The 12,966-nt window shown below is 35.7% G+C and overlaps 1 protein-coding gene and 1 pseudogene across 11 annotated transcripts in view; one reads left to right on the top strand and one right to left on the bottom strand.

The window, feature by feature from the left end:
• The window catches only part of DENND4C (DENN domain containing 4C), a 130,496-nt gene that overhangs the window by 30,412 nt on the left and 87,118 nt on the right, over nucleotides 1–12,966 (bottom strand). For 8 of the 10 annotated variants that reach the window (XR_014265408.1, XM_082467981.1, XM_082467978.1 and 5 more), the window contains 6 exons: nucleotides 11,097–11,225; nucleotides 10,766–10,910; nucleotides 10,344–10,490; nucleotides 5,521–5,643; nucleotides 4,501–4,647; nucleotides 939–2,101 (listed from right to left, as the gene is read on the bottom strand). Coding sequence is in view for 9 of the 10 variants with exons in the window: in XM_082467981.1 (XP_082324107.1) it covers nucleotides 939–2,101; nucleotides 4,501–4,647; nucleotides 5,521–5,643; nucleotides 10,344–10,490; nucleotides 10,766–10,910; nucleotides 11,097–11,225 (1,854 nt within the window). In the remaining variant the exon portion in view is untranslated. The remainder of the gene's footprint in view (nucleotides 1–938; nucleotides 2,102–4,500; nucleotides 4,648–5,520; nucleotides 5,644–10,343; nucleotides 10,491–10,765; nucleotides 10,911–11,096; nucleotides 11,226–12,966) is intronic. The other 2 variants (XM_082467984.1, XM_082467985.1) reach the window with 1 other exon arrangement.
• LOC309663710 (cytochrome c oxidase subunit 6B1 pseudogene) overlaps nucleotides 1–12,966 on the top strand; it is a 523,800-nt pseudogene that overhangs the window by 440,046 nt on the left and 70,788 nt on the right. The gene's annotated exons all lie outside the window — the stretch shown is intronic.

Raw genomic sequence — 12,966 nt, 5'->3', positions numbered from 1 at the left:
CATATGTGGAATCTAAAAAGTCATACAAATGAATGTATATACAAAACAGAAACAGACTCAAAGAAATAGAAAACAAACTTATGGTTACCAAAGAGGAAGGGGAGAGGGACAAATTAGGGGTATGGGTTTAACAGATACAAACTACTATACATAAAATAGATAAGCAACAGGAGTTTACTTTCTAGCACAGGGAATTATACCCAATATCTCATAGTAACCTATAATGGAATATAATGTGCAAAAACTGAATCACTATGCTGTACACCTGAAACTAATACAGTATTGTAGATAAACTGAACTTCAATATAAAGTTAGCAGTTTGGGGGACTTCCCTGTGGTCCAGTGGGTAAGACTCTGTGCTCCCAATGCAGGGGGCCCAGGTTCGATCCCTGGTTGGGGAACTAGATTCCACATGCATGCCACAACTAAGAAGTCTGCATGCCGCAACTAAAGATCCCACATACCGCAACTAAACATGCCGCGACGAAGATCCCCACGTGCCGCAACTAAGACCCCGTGCAGCCAAAATAAATAAATAAATAGTTAGCAGTTTTTGTTGTGCAGTATGAAATCTATTGATTAAGTTGTAGAGTGACTTCACATATCTTGAAGAGATAACACAGGTGAAAGCTATTTAAAAAGTGAAGTGCTAGGCAAATATAACATTATTAAATCAAACATTAATCATTAGTTCTTTCAAATCAATAGACTTAATGTGTTAGTTTAGACTGGGCTGTGGAATTATAAAGTAGTCCTGATATTCTATTTCTTCATTATTTATTTCCTTACATGTATGTTGAAGTCATTTCAAGAAAGTAGGATATGCATGTTTTAAAATATAAAAAAGTTACCAGAAATATCTAAATAATAATGTATATATTAAAAAATACTCCAAACATTCCAACATCAGATAGATGACACACATAAAACACTCTTACCTCATCATCTGAATAGCTGTAGGCAGATGATACAGCTACCCACATCTTACTGGCTACTGTAGCTGCTTGTTTCATACCAGATTTTAGCACATCCATCTTGGGCCCTGAGAGTATATTGTCCAGCTTTAGCCCTGACAAAGAATTTACCACAGAACCCAATGAGCCATGTGGTGAAGAACGGACCAGCGCTGATAAAGAAGCTGAGCGTTCTTTATGACCTCGAGAGGGAGTTTGTTGCCTGAAACGCCCAGTAAAAGTTTTAGATCTGGACACTGCAGGGGAGCTCTTTTCACTTTCAGGACTTTCCTGTGCTGCAGGACCATGATCTAAAGGTAGGCTTGATCTCCTCTCTAAAGGGTGAATAAATGCACTGGTAGTGCCAGGCTCTCTGTTTCCCTCTTCATGTAATTCCATACTAGAAGACTTGCTACCCAAGGGACTCTTTAGATTCATATAGCTTTCAATTTCATCAGCCAGATTACGTGCAATAACTGGAGAAAACAACTTATCTTCTGAATCAGTTTTTTTTTCTCCTATACATTCAGTGGCTAAAAGTGACAAAGGATCTAGTCCAGTTTCAACATCTTCCCTCTCAATAGCTTTAGCAACACCACATAAACTACTTCTCTTATTTACTAGATCTTTGGATCCTGCTTTCAAGTCTCTGGACTGATTACTGTCATTTTGTAGGCTGTCACATGCATCCTTTGTCACAGTAGTTTTAGCTACATTTTCATCAACCACAGGTTCTATGAACTCTTGGCTTTCCTCAAGCATCTCTAACACCGATGACGATCTGCGCTCAGAATCCCAAGTGCTTTCAGACACACGAGTCCTAGTGTCAGCTGGATGACAGCTAATACTCTCAAAGCTATGGGTTCTTGCAATATGAAGTGGAGAAGTCTTAGGACTCGTCAATGCTGCTGTGAGAATCCTGGCATCTGCTCCCATCATGATAGCCACTTCACTTGAATTCAAGTCCAAACTGCTCTTCTTAAGCAACATTCCTGCTCGACTTTCAGAACTAAAACTACAGCTTCTCTCCGGAAAATGCTTTTGTCTTTTTTCTCCTCTGTCACCATTCTTCTTGAGATTAGTAACTTCGCCAAAGACTGCATTTTCAACTGGATCTTGAGTACAAAACAGTACATTTGATGTACTACCTAAAAAGAGAAAGTACAATATTAAAAATAAATCTCTATTTTCTGATGTAACTTTTATAAAAATGTTTTTTTTCTAATTTTTGAAAGTGACACATACTCAGAGTAAGAGATTCAGAAAGGTAAGATGGTATACAGAAAAAGTCCAAAAATTACTCCATTCAACCCTGCCTCTCAGAGATAACATTTTAATGTATAATCTGCCTTTCATCCTCTATGCATATACACATACATTTTAAAAAAAGATCGTGCAATATATACTGTATATACCTGTACTGTTCACTAAAAGATATGACATCTATCAATAAATATACATCTATAAACATGTTTTATATTTTAAGAGTTTTATGTTCAGTTTAAGAAATATATTCCACATTAAATAGCAGACCTAAAAAGAAATAATCTCTTCTGTCTTGGGTTTCATATATCTAATTCAACAAGTATTTGCCAGGAATTACCCTGCAGAAAGCAAATTCATAATCATAGAGAAATCATATATTTGCTATAGCCAAAGCCTTACTTCTCCAAAGTAAAAGGATCTAGAATGGAGCACTTAGAATTGGCAAATTCCAAGAAGCCTGATAAAATCTGAAGAGCCAGAATTTTTTCAGATATGTTTATTCCTTCAACAAATATCTGAATTCCTACTAGCACCCACTATGTGAGGTGCTAAGAATACAATGGAGAAAAAAACGGACATAACCCCAGCCCTCACAGAGGTCAATCTTGTTTGAGCAAGTGGAACAAAATTATGCCAGTGTCTGTAGGAACCTCCCCCAGCTTTGGGGGATGCAGGCAGTCGTTAACTCTTTGCTACCATGCAATTTTTTCCACGCCAAGACCAAAAGCTATTTCCAGTTGTATCATTAGCAGAACTTAAGTCTACCCATTCATATTTAGGATTCTCATTTGTTTTTTAAAAAGTATAATGACCTGGGAGTTTGGGGGGCAAAGTTGTCATTGATAAGATCTTTTTTTTAATCTTCCAAATTGATTTCAAGGTTCTTTTTAATATTCCAAATTGGTATCTACTAATAATCATAATCATTCCAATTAAACAGAATAATAAGCATTTAGAGATATTTTTAAAGCATTTAAGGGAATTAAATTAGCCTATTTTATAACTCCGAAGTTTGTACCTGCTTTGAAAACTTTTACCAATATTTGAGAAAAGATCTTTGCAAATTTACTGGTTCTCATATCATTTCTAGGAAATTTAGTGTCACATTTTGTTCAATTTTAAAATAAAATTGACTGTTTGATATATTGGCAAAAGCCTCATTACCACCTCCTCTTTTCTTAATAGAATAAATCTTCCTACATCAAAATGTAACATGGAAATAAGATCAATAAAAAGAGAAGAAAATGCACCAGTCCCCAGACCATGTCCATTTCAATATTCTAAGAAGATTCTAAACCTCTGATGAAAAAAACTCTACCCTCCTTTTTTTTTTTTTTTTAACCTGCTATCAATAGGTTGGGAAAATGGGATAAACAATATATATATCAATTATTTTTTTCAAAAAACATGTAGCTCCACCTCATTAGCAAAACACTACCCCCTCACCCCCTGTAAAATAACCGAACTTGGTATCACAATTTAAAAAAAAAACAACTTTAGGAATAACAAGTATTTCCACATTGACTTAAAAAGCTGAGCGAATTAATTTCTATAAAGTCATACAATAGATACACTTACAGATAGACAGCTGACTTTAGGGAAGTGAACTGTACTACTAACAAAAGGCAAATGACGCAGGCCAATTTCATTGTCTTTTAAAATCATACACTTAGACGTATGCCTTAAGGGTACTTGGGAGGACGACACATAATTGAAGGCAGTAAACTCAAATTCATGGGAGTCACACACAACAGTTATTCATTACAAATACTTAACCATAAATAGGAAGTGGCTCAGGGTACCTAGAATAATCGGGCAAAAATTAAAGACCCGCTGGTATTTTTGTGCAGAACGTTAAGTGATGTGAATTTTTTTCTTCCATTTCCCTTCAGGCTTAGGAATTACCCTGCCACACACAAGCCCTTTGGAATTTGACCACATAACTGCCTCTCTGTTCAGGATGAGTATAGCAGGCCCGTCCTACAGTCCTCTCTCATTATCAACCGTAGGAAAGGAGGATGGAACTCAGAGCAAGCACTATAATAAGAAAAGGTATTCCAAATAACAACTAAACACACTTAATACCCTTCCTTTTAAAAATGAATTATCTTTAAATAACTATTTTAATTTCTTCTTTAGCACATTTATAGGATTCAGCTTACTTCTGGCTCTTTAGCATGTTCATTACAATTAAGTTAGCAATTTATAATGTCATTAAAGACACACATGTACCTATAGAAGTGTATTTTAAATATGTAATAACCAATATGTAAAGACTCACCAGTGCTACTTTTCCTGCCGTTGACATCAAATATACCAGATGGAACTTTCACAATACTGCCGCCCCATGCAGGAGGTTCAGTAGGACTCTGGGGCTCTGCACTAGGTGGTGAATGTTTGGCCACAACAGCAGAGACATCGCATACCTCTGGGAAAAAATATTTGGATGTTATCATTCCTATTTTTGCCAGTATTGAACAGAAACAAAGTATTTTTTTAATATATTTTATGTACTTTTTCTCTAAGTGGGGGGTGAATACTTTTTCTCTATTTTATTACTGATTTATTTTATGCCATAAATCTTGCCAGTACTAACTGAAATAAATGCTTTATTTTAACATTCATAATCCTAACTTGAGCATTCCTGAGCGAATAAATTAAGGCTTTGGCCTTCTGTCACACTCCTCATCACTTGTCAAGTAGGAGAGGGGCTTTCTTCTGCATAATTCTAGAGCATAAAGTAAGTGACATCATTAAAGAAAGTGTACTTTTTTGTAAGAGGATAGGAAGAACATCGTATTATCAAAAAGCCAAAATATTCCTCCATATTTCCTTAAAACGGCTACTACAAATCATTTCTCATTTCTATCTCAATGAGTCCCCTAAAAAAAGGAAAACTACACAGTCTGTATTGGAACCTAGAAATGAAAAATATCGACTTAGACATTTGAAGGACTTCTAGTGAAAGAGCATTTTAAAATAAAAGGTACACTGGAATACAAGTTTGATGACTAAGAGTTTAGTCCTGGTTCTGTCACCAAGTAGTTATTTAACACTGGCAAATGAATACCTTGATGGGTTGCAGTTTCCTACAAAGTTGAGGGCTGACCTACAGAGTCTCTAAAGATCTCTTAAATTCTAAAATTCAGAGACTACCAAAAATCTATCATATATAAGAGTACATAGTATCTTATAAGCCCAGACTTTACATTTCTGGAAATTATCACCAAAATTATCAAATAAGACTTTTAATTAATATAGGTATTTTTCTAAGTAAAGCTAGTAAATATCAGTACTTAACCTTCTGTTGGCACTTTTGTTTTAGTTATCAAGTCTCCTGATACTTGTTCTTCAGGCACATGAATTTCTGCATCATCCTTTATAAGTTCATCCTTAGACCCATAGCCTTGGTCAGACTGACCACCTGTTAAAAAGAATGTAGGCTGACATATGAATGTTTTCATATATTTATAGTCCAGCTATAAAATGTCAAAAGGAAATTCCACCAACTTACACAATTAAACTTGTAAAAAAAAGAAGAGAAGAAAGCTCATGAAGCACACAAAACATTTTACAACAATGGTAAGAAGCAAAGAACAGTAGAAACAGGAACATCAAAGACTAAAAACCATTACACACTTGGAAGCAGTGAATCTTAATTTAATTTCCTTATCTATAAATTAGTAGATTTGGATAAGATGTTTTGAAAGTTTCTTTTGGAGTGCATCTACAGAATGCTACCTTTTGTGTAAGAAAGAAGTGGAAATAAAACAAGCATATATCTGCTTACTTTTGCAAAAAGAAATGCAGGAATAATAAACCAGAAAACAATAAAACTGGTTACCTACAAGGGATGGGGGAAAATAGGATGGAAGGGATCAAGAGAGAGGAAACTTCTCTAAATATGGTTATCATATTGTTTTTATTTTTGGAAATGTATTAACTTCTACATGTACAAAAACTTAAATCAACAAAACTGAGGGCCAGGGTGTAACTAAAACTGAATGCACACGGAAACAAACAAAACCAATTGTTTATGAATAACACGATCACACTGAAAGGATGGGGCAGGACTAATGTAATGTGTAACTTTTAACACATTATTTTGAGTATATACCCTAGTCATGGGGGGTAACAGTCAAATCCTAAACTCCTTAGGTTTATTTCTCACAGGGGAATGGGTATAGCAATTCTGAAATTATATTATGTGCACTGTAGGACTGAGCACATGAGTAAATGTGATGATGTCGGGAGCCAAGATTCTTACTGTGGAAGAAGAGAGATTTTTAAAAAGTGAAATGAAGGAAGGCAAAGAAAAACCTGTGGGGCTGATTTGGAATTAGAAGTATTCCTAAAATACGTACACATTTTTTTCTACCTCTGCTGAAAAAGTCTAGAACGACAACACCCTGGAGGGAGTAAGCATTTCTAGAGTCCAGACCTTCGTTTCTAAAATCCTTGAAGAAAAGGCTGATTCCAGAGCTCAGTCAGGGAAGGTACAAGAATGAGCCAGGAACGTCTTGTTATGCAAGAAAGCAAGTGCTCAAAAACATGAGAGGACATCTCTAAAGAACATTCCAAAAGAATATTATCTTATAAATGTGAGGGGACGATAGAGTTGGCAAAATCACCACCTTATAGCCATCACAGTAAAGACTGGTTCAGGCAAGAATCATCAATGGATGATAAATTTAAAAGAGAAAGTGTGATGAAACAGAAGATATTGTTGCATAGTCTCAGTGTCTCTTCACAAATAGCTTATTATCTGCAAGGGGGATAATGGTAACTAATAGAAACCGAACACTGACGTCAAGTGATCAAAATTAACATTACCAATGAGGGGCAGACAGACATTGTGTGCCTCTGGGTTGTGATAATCTCAGAAGGATTTAACATAATTTTTGTAGAAGAGCCATGGATGCATAACCTAATCTAACCATAGGGAAACATCAGACAAACTCAAATTTGGCAGCATTCCACAAAATAACTGGACTTATTCTTCATAAAGGTGAAGGTTATGGAAGACAAAGAAAAGGTGGGGAACTGTGCCTGGTTAAAGGAGACTAAAGAGGAGTTAAAGTACCACAAAGGACATTATAGCTGACAACACTGGAATACAGACTGTACATTAAAGGAGTCGAATAATGTTTTCCTGAATTTGGAAACTATACTGTGGTTATGTAAGAGCAAATACCACTGAAGTATTAAGAGGTAAAAGGGCAAGATGTATGCAATCTACTCTCACATAATTTAGGGGAAAAAAGTGCATGTGTACAGAAAGAAACTGATAAAGCAAATGTGTCAAACTTAAAGTGAATGAATCTAAATAAAAGTTATTCAAGAGTTCTTCATACTATTCTTGAAACATTTAATAAGTTTAAAATTATTTCAAAATAGTTTTTTAAAAGTCTGTTTTGGCTTTAATGTTCTATCATTTAAAACTGAAATAAAGGCAAGTTACTAGGGGATCATTATAAAGGATGTCAGTGAAAAACACATAAAACAAAAAATATAGTGCCTTCCACTGTCTACCACTTTTTATTTTTATTTTTTTCACTTTCTACCACTTTTTAAACTGCCATTCAAACTTTGGGTTTGCCATATAACAAAAGAATTAAGCTTTAAAAAAAACTGCTATTTAGATAACCAACAAGGACCTGCTATATAGCACAGGGAACTATACTCAATATTTTGTAATAATCTATAAGGGAAAAGAATCTGAAAAAGAATATATATGTGTGTATGTGTGTATGTGTATACAACTGAATCACTGTACACCTGAAATTAACACAATACTGTAAATCTACTGTACTTTGATTTAAAAAAAAATTTTTTTTTAATTAAAAAAAAATACTGGGCTTCCCTGGTGGCGCAGTGGTTGAGAATCTGCCTGCCAATGCAGGGGACACGGGTTCAAGCCCTGGTCTGGGAAGATCCCACATGCCACGGAGCAACTGGGCCCGTGAGCCACAACTACTGAGCCTGCGCGTCTGGAGCCTGTGCTCCCCAACAAGAGAGGCCACGATAGTGAGAGGCCTGCGCACCGCGATGAAGAGTGGCCCCTGCTTGCCACAACTAGAGAAAGCCCTCGCACAGAAACGAAGACCCAACACAGCCATAAATAAATAAATAAATTTAAAAAAATTATTAAAAAAAAATACTGCTATTTAGAATGACTTCTTTTAGTCTTTTTTTTTTTTTTATTGGCCCCCCTCAGAAAGTCTGGTAAAGCATTACGGTGCCATGAAATGGACACTAGACTGGGAACTGAGTAAACTGATTAAACCCAGATATGCCCTCAACAAGCTAAGTGACTCAGTATCAGGTACTAAGTGGAAAGATTCTGTGAGATAATCCTTAATGAAAAGAGTAACTTAAGCATCTGGGCTGGAAGTCTCCAAAAATATCAGATGACATCACCAGAAACTCTACAGAGACACATAATCACTGTAAATTCAGTATCAGAGCTTCAGTCATTTGAAATGTAGCTTAAAAGAAATATATGAAAAAGGGATCTGAAGTTTCTTCCCCAACTGGGGAATATGGAATCTTTATGCAGTTTCCCAGAATTACTAGTAAATCTTTTTTTTTCCATTAAAGGAGACAAGTTTAAAAATCCAGAGGGATAATGAGTGTTTATCTATTATTATTATGATTATTAGTGAAATGGTTTCATACCACAAATTATTTTCTTGATTTTCCATAAATGAAATCTATTTATTCTATAAGCACTAGGGGAAAAAAATACAGGAGGAAATAAAATAAGGTGGTTTTCAAATGAAAGTCTCATGAAAATTCCTACATGTTGAAAGAAATTTAATTTACAAACAGGATTGTAACTTACAGCTTTATGTTGACTTTCACCAATTTATACATGCTTCTGTAATTATGGGGATAGTTTTTAGCACAAGAATCAGCAGATCAGTTTTAGCAAGCAAAAACCACCTTAACAGCTGGAATACTGAAATCTTTAACGCTCATAAAACTACTTGACTCAATGATGCTACAAACCACCCTCAAAATAAGAATTGTAGCAAGGCACAGCATATTTTCAATTAAGATAACAAACATGCTTTGCAAACTGATCATAAAGTGTTAGTTGGGTACTTTCAGTAGTATGTATATGATTACACATATCTGAAGGAGAAAAAGCCAAGAAAACTAAAATTGCTTTCCACTTGCAACAGTACTTAAAATATAACAAAAGGCCTCTCCCCCACCCTTGCATGTCAGCAAAATTTAACCTAATAAATGGGAAATTACCTGAAGTGGTTAACATTCAAGGGTAGAATTAATGCACACGTGTATCCATAGCTTCACGTCACACAAGTCTGTCTGCACCCCACACCATGACAGCCAAGGACAAATGCAGCACCAAGAAACAGCACAGAGCAAAAAGCAGAGCAACAAAGAGCAGAGAAAAGGAAACTTCAGTCATTGAGACAAGTTCATCAGATGAAGCACAGGAATTAGATTCAGAATTCTTTTTAAAGAAAAGCTTGAGATATTAACAATAACAACAAAAAAGAAAAACAGAGAAGGATGTGCAACACACACATGTCTGCTCAACATGCTACTTTAATTAAGCTTATTTCTAACTTCAGAGGACAGAGATTATGCCCATAGCTTTGTATGTAAAAGTAGCTTCAGTAGTTTCTCAGATTTTAAAAAGTGTCATTTAAAGTAATGACTATGCAAAGAATACGTTTTTCTCGTGGTGTGTGACTTATTTTCTTCCCTCTTTAATATTCATAATCTCAAATCTTTACTAAATATTATCCACTTAATGAAAAAAAGATTTGCAACTGTGTCACTAACAGTCAAGTTCCTCAGCTCACAATTCCTAACAATTATATCATATACTTTCACAAATTAATGATGAACGAACACAAAGAAGTACCATGTAAGAGCCTTTTGCACAGCACTCCCAAGTTTATTTTATACTATAGGAAATAAGAGAAGTGATCTGCAATCAGAGGTGTACTTTCTCCCCTTATTTATGTGTGGTATTTTTTAGGTATTCATATTGCACAAACTTGAGAGAGGAAGGTAAAAGTTTTTTTAAAAAATGGAAGACTTAACAGGAGAGTAAGTGAAGGGTTAGTAAAATCCAGATTTTAGTACCTGTGCTAGAGTGATTATCAGTGGAATCAAGCCTGATTAAATCTCTGACGAAGACTGCGTGCTCCCCACTGTTAGCATCATTAGAACTATCCACACTACCGTGGCTCACCGTGTCCCCATCACTTCCACCTGTGGCATTTTGAGGAGCTAAAGATAAGGACAACAGCAGTTCAATAACTCACGCGCTGGTAATCTCTGAAACTAAACACGAGTGACTCACAGTTCATTTAAAGTTGCAGAATACTTTCTAAATTTGTGAGAGAAGAAAATAATTTTGGACTAAGGCAACCTCTATCTTTAGTAGTATATGAAAATATCAACTAGAATTTCATTTACGTTTTCTGCCTCATATAAGTAAAAATTCACATGTCTATAAAGCTTATGGTTCAGCAAGAAAGCGTCTTTCCAACCACATTTATTACCTGATAGTGAGGAGACCTGTGACTTTTGCACGGTATTTTTAAGTGGCTGCCTAAATTGTGCCAAGCCACGTACCACATTCCGTACCTTCATCCATAAGAAGATACCACTGCGGGTACTGCTAGGCCACGGGCTCTCCAAAACTACCTAAAGGTAAAATAAAGGTTAAAATAATCTTTATTAGGAATATTTGAATTTTTAAAAAATACATACACATATAATATATACAAAAAGAATTCTACCCCAAAACGTCTAAGTTTCTTAAATAAAAGGCATAATAAATTTATCAATCTTAATAAGCAGCATATATTGCCTAATGTCAATCCTACTTACCTTATTATAATAGCCATAAGTAATAGCATTTGGCTTTATTTTAGCAGTTTTCATTTCAAATAAAACTCTCACTGCTAAGACAGGATGACCCCAAAGTCCACAAAGCTGCATTACTACTCGATAGCACACCTAACAAAAAATAACATCAAAGCATTAATAGTTAGCATATTAGTCTGTGACTTGTAGAGATTTTTAAATGACTTTACTCAATTCTTCTTTTCAAAGTTATTAAGCAATAGTTATTACTATTTTCTCCTTTGTTCTGGTGTGAGAGTCTCGGTAAACTATTTTTTAAACCTATTCATTAATGGAAGTACCAGCATTATTAACTTTTCCACATAAGACCTATGGGCACGTGTGCCGTTTGTTTCAGTAACTAAGTTTACACAAAGAAAACAACTATTATTTTCCATAATATGAGAAGGAATTCATTTTTAAAATCAAGCATGATTAAAATAGCTCTCTCCCAAATCATGTTCTATATTTTATGCCAAAGGAATTAAAAGCAGCATCTCCAGAATGCCTACATAACAAAAAGGATTCTATGAACCCGTGTCTTAAAAAAAGTATGAGAAGAAAGTTAAAAACACTGTAATATTATTAGCAAAGGCTTTTCTGAGAATATGTGTTTACTGAAGAGGGCTAGATTTGATCAGAAGAGGACGACTCAGTGGGGAACTCCTAAAAGTCAGAATATCACATTTGGAAGACAACAGTAGAAACCATAAAGAATGAAACAGGAATCTCATGGATCCCTGGCAAAGAGGTGAGCCAGTTTACAGGAGTAGTGAACATGGCAGCCAAAGACTACTATAGCTTAATCTGAGAATAAGAAAATATACATAAAAAAGATACTCTTCTTGGGCTTCCCTGGTGGCGCAGTGGTTGAGAATCTGCCTGCCAATGCAGGGAACACGGGTTCGAGCCCTGGTCTGGGAAGATCCCACATGCCGCGGAGCAACTAGGCCCGTGAGCCACAACTACTGAGCCTGTGCGTCTGGAGCCTGTGCTCCGCAACAAGAGGCCGCGATAATGAGAGGCCCGCGCACCGCGATGAAGAGTGGCCCCCACTTGCCGCAGCTAGAGAAAGCCCTAGCACAGAAACGAAGACCCAACACAGCCATAAATAAATAAAATAAAAATAAATAAAACCAAAGTTAAAAAAAAAAAAAAGATACTCTTCTTGGGACTTGTAAAATGTCCTCTGTTTATAACAGAGCTGTTTAACAACTGTGAGTACCATAAAGCCAAGTTGCACTCTCTACTAACGGGGAAAGTAAAAAGATTTGAGAAAGGATATTTTATTCAAGAGATGAAGTAGCGAAAGAGATGTGAAGAGGCAGAGGATCATAAAGATGAGTACTATAAAGCTGGAAATGGAGAGTTTAATTTAGGAGCAGAGGAGTTCAGAAACTGTTAGAGCAACTTCATAAATGACTAGGTTAAAGAAGTGTTAGGAAACTACATAAATTAGGAACAAATGGGAGAACTAGGTAAGATGTATGACACGATTAAGAAGAACCTGGCACAAGAGTTCTTCAAATATCTGGAGAGCTGTCACTTGAAAGAACCAGTAAACAGCTTCTGCAGTCCCAAAAAAGCCACAGGGAGGTGGAACTGAGCTCAGCATAAAACACAAACTTTCTAACAAAGCCAACTCAAGCACAGGCAAGGTCCCATATATTACAGACTTCCGACTTCTCAGGTTTAGGTTGAAGTTTTACTAAAATATCTTCACGTCCTATTCAACTCTAAGATTCTATGAGCCATGAAGAAGTAAATCACTTTCTATGTCAAATTGGGATTAATCTAAAATTTTCCAGAACCATTCTCGACAATTCATTTATTCTGAAGTCTACAAAGTATTCCT

The sequence above is a fragment of the Balaenoptera physalus genome (genome assembly GCF_965194825.1).
Source record: "Balaenoptera physalus genome assembly, chromosome: 7".
In the NCBI taxonomy this organism is placed as follows: Eukaryota; Metazoa; Chordata; class Mammalia; order Artiodactyla; family Balaenopteridae; genus Balaenoptera; species Balaenoptera physalus.
This window is presented reverse-complemented; position numbering and strand designations above follow the sequence as displayed.